The sequence below is a fragment of the Limtongia smithiae genome (genome assembly GCF_038497785.1).
Source record: "Limtongia smithiae strain NRRL Y-17922 unplaced genomic scaffold V1518scaffold_2, whole genome shotgun sequence".
NCBI classification, from domain to species: domain Eukaryota; kingdom Fungi; phylum Ascomycota; class Lipomycetes; order Lipomycetales; family Lipomycetaceae; genus Limtongia; species Limtongia smithiae.
In genome coordinates, this window is record NW_027117623.1 from 75,184 (window position 1) to 88,598 (window position 13,415).

A 13,415-nucleotide genomic window follows, 5' to 3' on the forward strand; every position below is an offset into this window, starting at 1 on the left:
TCAACGGACCGCGAGATTAACGACGGCGGCGGCCAGTCGAGCTTGCGGCGGCGATGTACTGCGAACGCGGGGCAGCCACGTGATGCGGTCCGTGCGTGCGGCTTAGTGGTGACGTCGCTGCGCATCGAGGTCGACTCCGGCAACCCGCGGCCGACGGTTCACTTCCCAATCCTCCTCTTCTCAAGCGACAGCCAGAGCTCGCTTCTTGGCTGCTGCTTAGTCGTCTTGACAATTGATCACGCGCGCTGCGTGTGCGCTCCGCCCATGAGTAGCGCGCTGCTGTGTCCTGGCCCGGCCTGGACCCTAGACGACATATCCGCCTGCGTGAACAACAAGTCTGTTCCTCGTGCCTGGCAAATATCTCATGCCACTTGCTAATCCTTCTCAGGTATCTGCACATATATCTTCCGTTGCTTGCACTTGTAGTTTCTGCAGCTACGCTTATACCGACATTTTGGCATGTTCTGAATCCAGCGAGCCGAAGCGTCGCCCTGCCCGCTAGTGATGATCTTCTTCTTGCATCTGCTCGGCCATTTTTGGATGTCTACTCGCACACGTCTCAAGACGGCACGCTTTTTCGTCTGCGAACCAACGATGGCTCAGTCACTGATCGTACGAGCGGCGGCCACGGTCCGGATCTGCTCGCAATAGCAGCCTCTGCCGCAGCCATAGATAGCGACGATGGAGATAATGACGATATTGACGTCGTTTTTCTCTCTTCTCGCGGACTCCATGCTCGTGCTGCTTTTGAACGTGGATTCTTAGTCTTCCTGCTGCTTTGCAACGCTGCCGGGTTGTTTGCGCTGATCATTCATCCATCCCTGTCTGGCGCAGGCGTCTTGGCATGTCGCTGCTCGATTTCTATCCTGTTGTGGGTAAGTCAGAGAGTTATTTATGTTGTCTTTTCGCACAGTAACACTCTCTGCAGTCCTATTGCATGTATCTGTCATTCTTACGGCAGTCGAAGGCCTCGCAGGCTCTTACAGTCGCTTCATCTGGTCATCTCGCTGCCATCTACGTGTTGCAGTTTGTTGTTGCCGCTGTCCAGTTTCGCTCTATATTTTACACGACGCATTCGCTGATTCTTCAGCTATCTGCGGGATTCGACATCTTCGTTATATCTGCACTGTTCCTGATCGCCTTGCGCTCTCCAATTGGAGCCATCCCTGCATTCATCGAGGTGCGCAAAGGTTTAGAGCCCACCCAGCAGCCATACTCGAGTCTGTTTTCCATTATTACTTTTACCTGGACTAATACCTTGATCTGGAAAGGTTATTTTCAGGCGCTGACTCTTAGTGATGTGTGGGACAATGCTGAGCATCTCCGCTCCGCCACAATCCTAGCGGACTTCAGGGCTCTCTCTGGATCCCTGTCGTTTTTGTGGGCTCTTTTTCGCTACGTACGGACGCAGTTCGCTTTTAGCGTTGTCTTCACTGTTGCATACTCGCTTCTAAGCTTTGCACCTACTATACTCGTGAAGCATATTCTTGAATACATCGAACATCCCGCAGATACGCCTTCGCACGTTGCTCTCCTCTTCGTCTTCTTGCTGTTTCTCAGCTCGGTCGCATGCTCTAGCTTTATCTCTCTATCACTCTGGGGTTTTCGCGAAATCGCCATCAAGACTCGCGTCCTGATCATTGGAGAAATCTATGCAAAGGCACTTCGCCGCCGAATTGTCCCTTCGTCGTCTTCGTCTTCGTCTTCTTCTTCGTCGTCCTCGTTGACGTCGTCATCAACCTCTCCCCTCACAGCATATGACAGCGAGTCCGAGGACAACGATAGTGACGTCTACTCAAGGATAGATGATGACTTGGTATCTCATAAATCTGTCGTCCCATCAGCGATGAATAGCGGGAAAATCATCAATCTCATGTCTGTCGACGCCATTGATATTTCCGAGGCATTTGGGCGCTTTAATCAGCTTGTCAAGAGTATCGTCATGATCATCTTTTCATTCGTGCTGCTGTACCGCTACCTCGGCCCTAGCTCCATTGCTGGCATGCTCGCCATGTTTGTCATGCTCCCTCTCAACTTCGAAATCTCGAAGTACTTCGCCATCATTGAGAAGAAGTTGATGACGATAAGCGACAGGCGCATTCAGAAGACAAACGAGATTCTTCAGAGTATCAAAATTATCAAGTTCTTTGGTCTGTCTATGTTTCTCCTCTACTATCTGGTCTGCCTTTCTAACTGCTCGCAGCTTGGGAGTCGATGTTTAAAAATCAGCTATTACAGATTCGAGAGCAGGAACTTCACCAGCTCACTGCGCGCTACATTCTCTGGGCTTTTTCAACCGTCGAATGGTTTGGTGTGCCGACTCTGATCGCTTTTGTCACTTTCGGTGCTTACACGATGATTGCAAAGCATGAGCTGACGCCGTCGCTCGCTTTCAGTTCGCTCGCTCTGTTCAATCTCATGCGCATTCCGATCGAGCACTTGGCTGACATGATTAACGATCTCATTACATCAAAGGTTTCTTTAGATCGCGTTCACGAGTTTATGATTGAGGAATCCACGGATAAGTACAGCCAGCTCGTCGCAAGTCGTGGTCCCAACTCTCCTTACATCGGCTTTGAGAAAGCAACATTCTCTTGGGGATCGTCGGCGTCGTCAAGGAAGTTTGGCTTGCGCGATTTGGACATTTCATTTGTGCCGGGTGCACTCACAGTTATTGCCGGTCCCACCGGATCTGGTAAATCCTCACTTCTACTTGCACTTCTTGGCGAAATGACTCTTGTTCAAGGCAACGTGTTTTTACCAGGCGTTGGCGCCTTTGGACAGGCTCGCGTGGACCCGGAAACCGGATTTTCTGACTCAGTCGCATACTGCGCTCAGCAACCTTGGCTTCTTAACGATACCATCCGCAACAATATCTTATTTGGAAGCATGTACAATGAAACTCGATATCAGGCATGCATTAATGCGTGTGCTCTCCAGCACGACTTTGAGATTCTCGAAGCTGCTGATATGACTGAAGTCGGCGAGAAAGGTATCGCACTTTCTGGTGGGCAAAAGCAGCGTATAGCACTTGCGCGAGCTCTATATTCGCCTGCACGGCATGTACTGTTGGACGATGTACTATCCGCGGTGGATTCGCACAGCGCTCTATGGATTTACGAAAACTGCATTTTGGGCCCGATCATGGCAAATCGGACTTGCATTCTTGTTTCGCACAATATTTTGCTTGCTCTATCAGGCGCGTTTAACGTTGTCGTGATGGATAGTGGCAGAGTTGGTTTCTTTGGCACGCCGGTTGATGCTTTAAGATCTGGAGTTATAGACGACGATGACGGAAGCCTTCTTCATTCTATCGATGCATTCTCTCATCGCGAAGCCTCACTCGCATCTTCGCGTGGCAGCTCAACACCGAGTATAGCTCGCAAACCATCGCTCGCTGAACCGACCTCTGTCGCGCGTCAGAAACACGTGGCTGATGAAGTCGTGGTTGGAAAAGATGCCATGACCAACGGCCGCGAGCACAAACCGATTCCGAGATCATCACCGCTTGTTCACGCTGAAACGCAGCAGGTAGGTAAAGTTAAATCTGCGGTATATCGCGCATATTTCGGTCGGATGGGGCCGAATTGGTATTGGGCAGTGGTGGCTATCGCGTTTGCCTTGCAACAAGGGGGCACGTTTTTGCAATCTTGGTGGATCCGAGAGTGGTCCTCAGATATGCCTGAAACTGACGGCGTGACACAAAGATCATCACATCATTCTGTGAAGTATTACTTGCTGATATATGGTCTAATATCGCTGCTCTACATGATCGCTTCATTTTTTCGTGATGCTGTCGTGTTTTATGGTAGTATTGCGGCGTCAAAGCGATTATATCAAGAGCTGCTCTCAAGCGTCATGCGCGCCACTCCGAGGTTTTTTGACATCACGCCAATTGGTCGCATCATGAATCGCTTCTCCAAGGACATTGAAACGCTCGATCAGGAGGTTATACCGAACTGGATAGAAGTCGTATACTCACTTCTGGCACTTATTGTCATTGTGTGCTTGATCGCGTCCATTGTGCCCAAGTTTCTGGTCGTCGGTGTCGCCATCGCCATAGTTTTCTACGTTTTGAATCTGTTTTACTTGCGCACGTCGATCGAGCTTCGACGAATCCAATCCGTGACGCGCAGTCCAATATACCAACACTTTGGTGAAACCCTCGCTGGTCTGACCACTATTCGTGCTTTTGGTCACGAGGAACAGTTTATGGCGCAGAATATGCTTAAGATCGACACGAATTCGCGCCCTTATTTTGCCCTGTGGGCATGCAACCGCTGGCTTGGTTTCCGTTCCGAGACTGTAGGCGCGCTGGTGTCGACTTTTGCTGCCGGATTTCTTGTTCTCCGCGCGGGTACTATTGACGCCGGACTCGCAGGACTGTGTTTGACGTACGCGATTACATTCACCGACGAGATGTTGTGGTTCATGACACTCAACGCCGTCAATGAGATGAACATGAACTCGATTGAGCGCGTGGTGGAGTACCTGAAGTTGGAGCAGGAAGCCCCAGATATTGTGCAATCAAACCGGCCGCCCGCGGGATGGCCATCCAAGGGGCAAATCACAGTTCGCGGACTAGCGCTGCGATATTCGCCGGAACTGCCGCGCGTTATTGATAATGTGTCGTTTGAGGTTGCGTCGGGTTGGAAGGTCGGCATCGTCGGACGCACCGGCGCTGGTAAATCGACGATCGCGTCCGCATTTTTCCGGTTTCTCGAGCCGGATGCAGGCGGCATCACAATTGATGGTATTGATATATCAAAAATTGGCTTGCGCGACCTGCGTGAAGCGCTTGCTATTATTCCGCAAGATCCGATATTGTTTTCCGGGACTGTGCGGTCCAATTTGGATCCTTTTGGACAGTACACTGATGCTGCCATATTCGAGTGTCTTCGTCGCGTTCGTCTGATAGAAGATGCTGAAGCGGATTCTGGCATCACTGCAGGTAACAACAGCGACAGCGCAACTGGCAATGGCGACAATGTTGAAAACATTAACATCTTCGACGATCTCTCCAGTGCGATACTGGAAAGCGGCTCAAATCTGTCCCAAGGTCAACGTCAACTCCTATGCCTTGCAAGATCCCTACTGAAGAGACCGCGCGTGATTCTGCTCGACGAAGCAACTGCGTCAATCGACTACCACACGGACGCGTTGCTGCAAGCGACGATCCGCACAGAGTTCAAAGATACTACGATCCTCACTATCGCGCACCGGCTACGATCCATTGCCGACTACGACCGGATTCTGGTTCTGGATAATGGTACTGTGCGCGAGTATGACTCGCCGTATAAGTTATTGGCGCAGCCATCGTCGCAATTTAGAGCAATGTGCGAGAGTTCTGGGGAGCTGGCGGCGCTAGAAGAGATTGCCGAGCGCGCGTTTCGCACGTCAGTGGAGGGGAAAGCTGCCGAGGAGATATCAGTTGCTTCATCACGTGCGGGGGCATGACCTTCAAATTTGTGCATTTTTTTGTCTTCTGTATATAAATTTTTTTTGTTGTGAGAGGAGGATAAAGGGAACCTGATTAAAAGTCGCACGTCTGGATATAACGGAGAACACACGCGTGGGGGAGTTATTCTGATTCTGTATATATTTGTCACCCTGTATGTTTCTAAAATCGCTTTCGTTGAAATGACAGTGAGAGAATGCATGTAGGTCGAATTAGTTTAGCTAAAATAACAACACGTAGGAACGCGGCAATGTATTGTTTCCCGTTCGGAGTTCGGCAGGTGGCCCTGCTTGACCTTTTGTGAGCCCGCCGCGGTGCGGCGTATCGTGGCGAGTCCCCGCACCTTTCAGAGCAATTTAATCAAACCTGCTGCATATCCAGTATAATTACTATTCCTCTGTAAGAAGTGTAAAAGTGTAACTCACTGGCACCAGCTTGATCTGGACAGTAGCTCTCACATTGGCGGTGGGCGGTAGGGCTTGTCCTTATCAGCAGTGGTGGCAGCGAGACCATCGTGCACAATGTGCGTACAACTTTTATGTCCTCACGCTGCCATCCCGTACGCATCCTTGTCTCTACAGGGATTTGCGGTCCTGTGCCCTACTATCTACCCAGCAAGTCATCTGTAAGCACGGAACTTGGTGGCTGACTGAGTGTGACTATTGATTTACATTATGCGCGTGTCTTCTACTCTTACGGTGTTGGATCAGTCGCCTTCAACGACGTCCACAATCGCGAATCTCACGGTGTTGGATCAATCGTTATCAACGACGTCAAAGATCGCGAACCCAGACAGTCTTCCGAGTCAACATACCACCGCAGCAGAGCACCACGGATTACTAAATCTCCCACCGGAGCTGCTCATTCGTATATGCATTCTGGTTGCGCCTGCAGACTTTGTTGCATTCACGCGAACCTGTAAGTGCGCGCATGATTTTGCGGCAGATGGCGTGCTATGGCGGCAAAAGTTGCTGAATGATTTCGGATTCGAGGGACTGGCCTTACAACAACGGAAAATGATGGAGGGAGGAGCATCGGCTATGTCTAACAACGCTTTGAAAATGAATGATCACTATGGTCTTGAAATGGTGAAGCCAAAGTCATGGCGCGCTGCTTACGACGAGTTGTGTCGCCCGAGACGGTATTACTGCGGCGATGACAAGTGGAATACTCCCTGGCGCCGAGAAGGTTATTGGAAAATGACAGAATGCTCTTACTCAGTGTGCGGCAAGACTCTGAACTTGGAAGAAGTCTGCTGGCTGGAAGCAAGTAGAAGCATACGAGTTCCGGCCGGATCTTACAGTTTGACGTGGGGACTAAGCATTGGAGACGCCTGGAATACGCTGGAGCACCTGCGGTTTAACGTAATTCTTCGGAAGGATGTCGGCACAAACAAAGTGGACGAGCCACTTACTTCGCGCGTGCTTCCGCCGAGCACTTTGTTCGATCTGCAGAATCGTGGTTGGTTTGAACTTACCGTGTCCGAGTTCACGATAGAGCCGAATTTGGAGCGAGAACGAGAGTGGCAGGATCTGCGGATTGAGATCCGAGATACTAGCGGCGAATGGAAGCGCCAACTTGTAAGTGATTACTGTTGAATATGGAGTAGCACTAGCTAACCTGCTGTCAGAACTTGGACTTCATCGAACTCGAGCGAATCTATCGCCCAGTGTCGAACCATCCGACGATAACACACATCCCTTATAAGGAAATTAGAAGAGAGATTGACGACTACTCTGACATGTTGCAGATACCTGGAGCAGCGGATATGTTTTCAGGAGAAGGCTTGTTTGACGGATTCATGTGAGACAAGCTCACTACATTTCACGTAATTTCAACTGTATTTTTGATGTATTTTTGGAAGTTGCATATGATCTTGTCACGAATTTGTTAGTAATTTTGTGATCACTATTAGTATGCGTAATTAACGAAATAGGATGAAGTGACTCTTAATTTCATTGATTGGAACTTACCATGCCGAAGGAATAGCAATCTGTCGTGCCAACCGATGTGCCATAACAGATTTAAGTGGTTGATGGCTGCTTCGATATGCTGTAGATCTACGGAGTAGCTGTCATGATTCGGCAGATCTACTCGACGCATGAGATTAGCTAGTGATGGAGACATTTTTCAAAGTGCATTTTAGGATCGATTAGTATCGGCATGCGTTCGTCCCGAAGTAGTCAATGTGAGATGCATAGCAATGCAGTTTATCTATGCATTTTAATATAAGATGTAGGTAGCTAATTGGGCAGAGTAACTGACGACTGAATAGTTTGCTAATCATCAAGCATGTCTTCTGCAAAGTGTAGGACGCACAAGCCACATGTCCCATACCAGACCGACAGACAAGACTAGTAACATGAGAGATAGTCTATGACACCTTCTTATGTATTGCTGATTCTATTTAGTTGAGATTAGTCAATTCGAAAGCATACTAATAATTCTTAGCACCGAGGCGCGCCAACTCGTCAGCCATTTCATTCCCTTCAACCCCGCTGTGGCCCGGGACATAATTCAATGTGACTTTAATCCCTTCCATATTTCTTTCGTCGATATAAACAAGGATGTTCTTGACGAGATCCGCATTTTCGACTGGACTACCTCTTGCATTGAGCCAGCCATTTTGCTTCCATTTTTTACACCACTTAGTAATGCAGTTGATCGAGTACATGGAGTCAGTGAATATTTGAAGATCACGGTCCCAAGGACCGTCGCGTACGGCAATCAAAACTGCTGTCAGCTCAGCGCGCTGGTTAGTTTGCGCGGAGCCGGCGAGTGCTTCCGACACATTTCGTTTGTCGTTTTGGCCGTAGTAAACGCCGACGCCAGCGTGCGGATTGCATCTACCATTTCCTAGGCAGCATCCGTCAGTGTAGATGATGACAGGCATAGAATGTTCTAAGGCACCAGCGGGAGCACTCGCGCTGTCAATTACTGGAACAGATGTAAGATCTGGCGTGTGATTACCATGTTGTCGGAAATATTGATCTGCCTGGTTCCAGGTACTGAACGACTTGAACTCCGCGCCTTCGTAAGTCTCGACCTGTGCAACAACATCTTGCATGTTAGAGTACACGCCAGGAGTCCATCCCTTTGTGACAGCGTAAACCAACGAGCGATCCAGGGGCGGTTCAGAATCTTGTCGTTCCCTTTCATCGATATAGTAGGTCGCAGCCTTTGCAAACGTGGAAAACCCCTTGAATTTTGCGCCTTTAAATTGGTCGACTTGTGCTTTGCATTCTTCCCACGTATAATAAATACCAGGTCGGCGCCCTTTTAAAACAGCGTACCGTTTGCCAGGAGGAGCGGGAGGATTATCGGTCAGGCAATCATCTCCTCCATACTTCTCAAGAATCTCTCCTTTCATCCACAGACGCGCATCCTCGATGTCCGTAAATTGCTTACATTCCACTTCCGAGTTGAGCAAAGATGGGAACTTCGCGCGTATAAGTGTGATATCGTCAAATATACCATAGCCATCGTACTCTAAAATAGTAGTGAGCCTTGAGTGCAAGTTGTCTCAATAGAACACTGGACATACTTGACCGCACTGCATAGTATCTGCGAATGCTCATGCGCGATAATCTGTTTGGACTGTATAGTAAGTTTAAATATATACTGGACGATGGAGAAATAGCTTTGCGCAGGTGGTGTCGCGGGAACATGAACGGTCGAGCACAGCCAGATTCTAGATGACGGACAGAGATATTGCAGTGCTCAAATCAGCGTACAGTCACGTGTCAGCGTTGATGCCTGTACGGACTTTTTGTGAAATTGGGAGGTTTGGGTGTGATGATGAGCTGCGCAACCGGACCGAGGCTTCACTGGCGTACTACGGGCCGAAAAGCCTAGTGAACTCTCTTCAAATGGCATCATGCATCAACGTGCTTTATGTACCTGCAAGTGTGCGACAGTCTGTGACTGTGAGGCTCAGTATTAACTAATAATTGGTGACTGAGGTCAGTAACAGCTGGAGCGGCGTATGTGGCAAAGTCCTGTTAACTAAATTAGTGAACTAAATTTTGTGATTTAATTCACAAGTACGATTAGGTAATAGGTATCATTAACTATTAGATTAATGAACTCTTTGGGTTAGCTAACTAGTTAGCAAACTAAAATTAGTGGTCGATTAAGTTAGTGATGTTGAACCAAAAACACGATAAGTTCAGCAAACTAATGAGTGACCGAAAGTGCATTTTAGCAATGCAGGCGGCTGCTAGCCTTTAGCTAATTAAGTACGTCCATCAGGTATTTGGGCAACAGTCACACTGTTCAATTAGTGCCCGATAAGTACTAACTAAATATGAGGTTCCAATTTGGGGTCCAGTTTGGACTAACTAGAGATTCAGAATTATCAGATTCACCTGCTCGCAGCACACAGAGCAGCATTGTATTCTTTGAACAGCTTTATTTCATCGTGATATCCGTAGGCTTGATCATCAATATAGTCACCGATAATATAGATGCAGCTGCCGTGCTCTTGCAGTTTTGCAGTCACTTGCACAGCTCTCTGACAATGCAGAGATATCCCGCGCGTTTGCTCTAGAAAGTTAAAAAAAAAAGTAACTTCATATGTCCAAACTCGATTTATATTGAATCACTTATCGATTTCTAAACAACTGTAATAATTCTCAGTATCCCAAAGTGCCAACAGATCGATCAATTCCATTCCTTCAACCACGTGATGGCCTGGAATATATCTATACGTGACTCGGAGCCCGCTGTCGTTTCTGTCCTTATAACAGGAAGAGATTGTCGATAACAAGAACCGCGCTGTCGACAGTACGCTATCTAGTATTGCGCCCGTTATCCTGTGTCTCTACTTTTCATATCATTTGGTAGCGTAATCAATCTTATACATTGAGTCTGAGTGACTTCAGATCGCAGCCCCGAAACCATCGCGCAGAGCAAGCAAAACTGCCATTAGTTCTGCGCACTGCTTGGACTAAGAGAGGTACACGAGGCATTGCAAAACATTCCGTTTGTCGCTCAGGCGTAGTACACGCAGCCGTAGTCACAGGGATAGCTTCAACATTGTCGAAGACAACAGCCGTCAGTGCGGATGGTAACGGGAGTAGAGTTAACCGGAGTAGCGGTGACAAGCCGGTAGTTGCAACAGAGCCAGCTAACCAGCTAAATCGCACACGGCCAGCAATACGCACGCTATCAGGAATTACTAGAGCAGGTAGTGGGACATGCGTGCGATTCCTATGTTGTCTGATATGTCGATCCGCCTGCTCACACGCGCAGAACAATTTGAACTTCGCACCTTCAAACTTGTCGACTTGTGTGACGACATCCTGCCTATCGCAGTACACCAAAATTCCACCCCTGGATGACCGTGTAAATCATTGAACGAAGATAGCAGTTATCGGTGAAGACGGCAAGTCCAACGTGGTAAATCATTCCCGCTAAAAAGCTTGAGTGACATAGATTTGGAAACAAATGGGAAGAATTTGCTGGAGGAAGAGGGCGGCACAGTATCATGGGCATGTATACAATGGGGTGCAAGGATATCCCATTGATGGGTCTGCTATCAATATCACTCTTGCAGTCAAGTGGTCAAAGTATACCCGATGTCGCCCGCTGTCAGACCCACTGCAAGAGGAAGGTTTACTAACAACGCCTGTACAACGCCTGCGATGGGACTTCCTGTATACATGTTGCAAACAACGGTTATGGCTTAAGATAATATCCAAATAGATATTGCCAATTATCTAGCGCATAGGAACGGGTTAGTCAATATGCATGACACAATTCTAAGCATCGCAGCAGCGTTATACCTGATCTTCAAGTAGATGATCGGCTCAGACCATGTCATCAAAAGAAAAGTAATAAAGAGTTAATACCTTATTTTAAATATGCAACTTACGGGCTGACGAAGTGGCATCATGCTGGAGAGTCACCGCGTATCACTATCACTATCCTCTTCACAGTCGCGCAGCAGCAGCAGCTATTCCCTCATCGCCTTCGACGAGAACGCACCGACCATACGCAATCACGTTAAGACCTTCGGCAGCAGCTGCAAGTGTCGCAGCGTCGTAGCTTCCAGGCTGCAACCACACGCCGTTGATCTGACTCTTGAGTCCGTTGATCTCTTTGATCGTCGCTTCACTAACGCGCGGCGGTGTGACAATGCTGATAGAAAATCTGGCTTCGGGACCAGCGCTGTTAAGAAGATTGGATATTGACGACAGTGATTGCACACCGTAGATCGTCGGCTCCTTAGGGTTGATTCCGGTAACAGTGAGGTTGTGGTCAATGTACCACTTCAGGATCTTATTTCCGTACTTTGTGACATCGGGACTGGCACCAACAACGGCATACGCCTGGGCGGTAAAAAATTGTCGAATAGGTTCAACAGACATGATGAAATGGTGGCGATGCCGAGACGACCATAATCTTCACTGGTTGCGTGGGGATTTATATGAAGTCAGCCGCACGTGACGCAATCAGGGGCCAACTCTCATGCTCGCCGATTTTTAATCAGTGCGGACCAGTCGGGCGAATCGCATTATGGCGAATAGTTCGAAAAAAATTACTTCTCGAGTCCAAAAAAGTAGAGGACCTGTAAATCGCCGTGCCGTGCCACCTGTGTATTCTGATTCGCGGCGAGGTCATCTTCGTCCGATCTGTGCGGCGTCCGGAAATTGGGACAGAGCTGTCGCTTTCAGTGTCACGGCCCATCGCAGCTTCTATCCCGACATATTCCACATCCGCTTCCGTCCCTCTGTCGATATTTCCACGTGTTATTCCTACGCAAACATGCCATCGCTTCCTGACGATCCCAATGCAAAAGGGCCCGGCGTGGAGGCTGACCAGCGCAGCAAGCAGGCAGACCCTGATGGCAAGTTCCGACGCCAGGCGTCCTCATTTCGCGAGATCATTGCGGCCGACCATCCGCTGTTCACGCCGGAGAAGGGCCGCTACGTGTTGTACGTGGTTGCGACGTGTCCGTGGGCTCACCGCGCGCTACTAATGCTCAAGTTGAAGGGTCTTGAGGATTTTATTTCCGTGGTGTGGTTGCACTGGGCACTGGGCGAGAAGGGCTGGTATTTCAAAGAGGAGGACAATTCACCGGCGGAAGATCCTTACTATGGGTTTAAGTTCTTACGTGAGTTTTACTTCCGGGCCGATCCCGGCTATGACAAGCGATTTACGGTGCCTATGCTGTGGGACTTGAAGCATGAGACGTACGTGTATGTATGGTAGTCGTCAGCCGATGTACTAACGCGAGCTTGCAAAAGGATCGTGAACAACGAATCGAGTGAGATTATTCGCATCTTCAACACCGCATTCAACGACCATCTTCCGGCAGACAAGGCTGCAATCGACGTCTATCCTGAGGACATGCGCGGAGAAATTGATGAGATCAACGAGTGGGTGTACAACAATATCAACAACGGTGTTTACAAGACCGGGTTCGCGGCTACACAGGAAGCATGTATGTAACACGAGAGCGTGGGAAGTACGTCTGAAGCTGCTGATGACTAACGACGACGCAATCAGATGACGAGAACGTCTACCCTCTCTTTGAGTCCCTAGACCGTCTGGAAGAGCTCATGTCGGACGGGCGCGAGTTCGTGCTCGGCTCGCGCATGACAGAGGTCGACATCCGACTCTTTGTGACGTTGATTCGCTTTGATGCGGCGTACTTCACGCTGTTCCGAACGAACATCAGGATGATCCGGTACGGATACCCACGCTTGGAGCGGTGGCTGCTGCACCTGTTCTACGACATGCCGACGATTTTTCAGGAGACTACGTTCATAGAGCAGTTCAAGAAGGGGTATGCGACGACGAAGCCGGACTCAGTGACGCCAGCAGGGCCACTACCGCTGATCATGCCGCGGTCGTCGGTGGAGTGGTAGTAAGCCGCGATAACGACGCAGGACAGAATGAGCTGGCAAAAATAAAGCAATGCGCACGTGTTATTCACGTGCACTGCGCATAA

The 13,415-nt window shown here is 49.0% G+C and overlaps 4 protein-coding genes across 4 annotated transcripts; 3 read left to right on the forward strand and 1 right to left on the reverse strand.

Annotated features, from left to right (window-relative positions):
• The first annotated feature begins 149 nt into the window (after positions 1-149).
• Positions 150-5,824, forward strand: V1518DRAFT_411282 (uncharacterized protein). Its single transcript, XM_066902815.1, has 4 exons — positions 150-335; positions 389-875; positions 929-2,150; positions 2,204-5,824. The coding sequence occupies exons 1-4, from the start codon at positions 265-267 to the stop codon at positions 5,455-5,457; spliced, it is 5,034 nt and encodes a 1,677-aa protein (XP_066761027.1). The 5' UTR covers positions 150-264; the 3' UTR covers positions 5,458-5,824.
• Positions 5,825-5,963: 139 nt separating this feature from the next.
• On the forward strand, positions 5,964-7,317 carry V1518DRAFT_146806 (uncharacterized protein). The gene is made up of 2 exons (XM_066900770.1): positions 5,964-7,038; positions 7,089-7,317. The coding sequence occupies exons 1-2, from the start codon at positions 6,133-6,135 to the stop codon at positions 7,263-7,265; spliced, it is 1,083 nt and encodes a 360-aa protein (XP_066761028.1). The 5' UTR covers positions 5,964-6,132; the 3' UTR covers positions 7,266-7,317.
• Positions 7,318-11,240: 3,923 nt separating this feature from the next.
• On the reverse strand, positions 11,241-12,234 carry V1518DRAFT_146897 (CoA-binding protein). Its single transcript, XM_066900771.1, has one exon. It carries the CDS (start codon positions 11,827-11,829, stop codon positions 11,392-11,394), a length of 438 nt encoding a protein of 145 aa, XP_066761029.1. The 5' UTR covers positions 11,830-12,234; the 3' UTR covers positions 11,241-11,391.
• A 205-nt stretch (positions 12,235-12,439) lies between these two features.
• Positions 12,440-13,332, forward strand: V1518DRAFT_370439 (glutathione S-transferase; the record flags this gene model as incomplete). The annotated part of the gene is made up of 3 exons (XM_066901322.1): positions 12,440-12,654; positions 12,709-12,905; positions 12,971-13,332. The coding sequence occupies 3 exons, from the start codon at positions 12,440-12,442 to the stop codon at positions 13,330-13,332; spliced, it is 774 nt and encodes a 257-aa protein (XP_066761030.1).
• Positions 13,333-13,415: the final 83 nt, after the last annotated feature.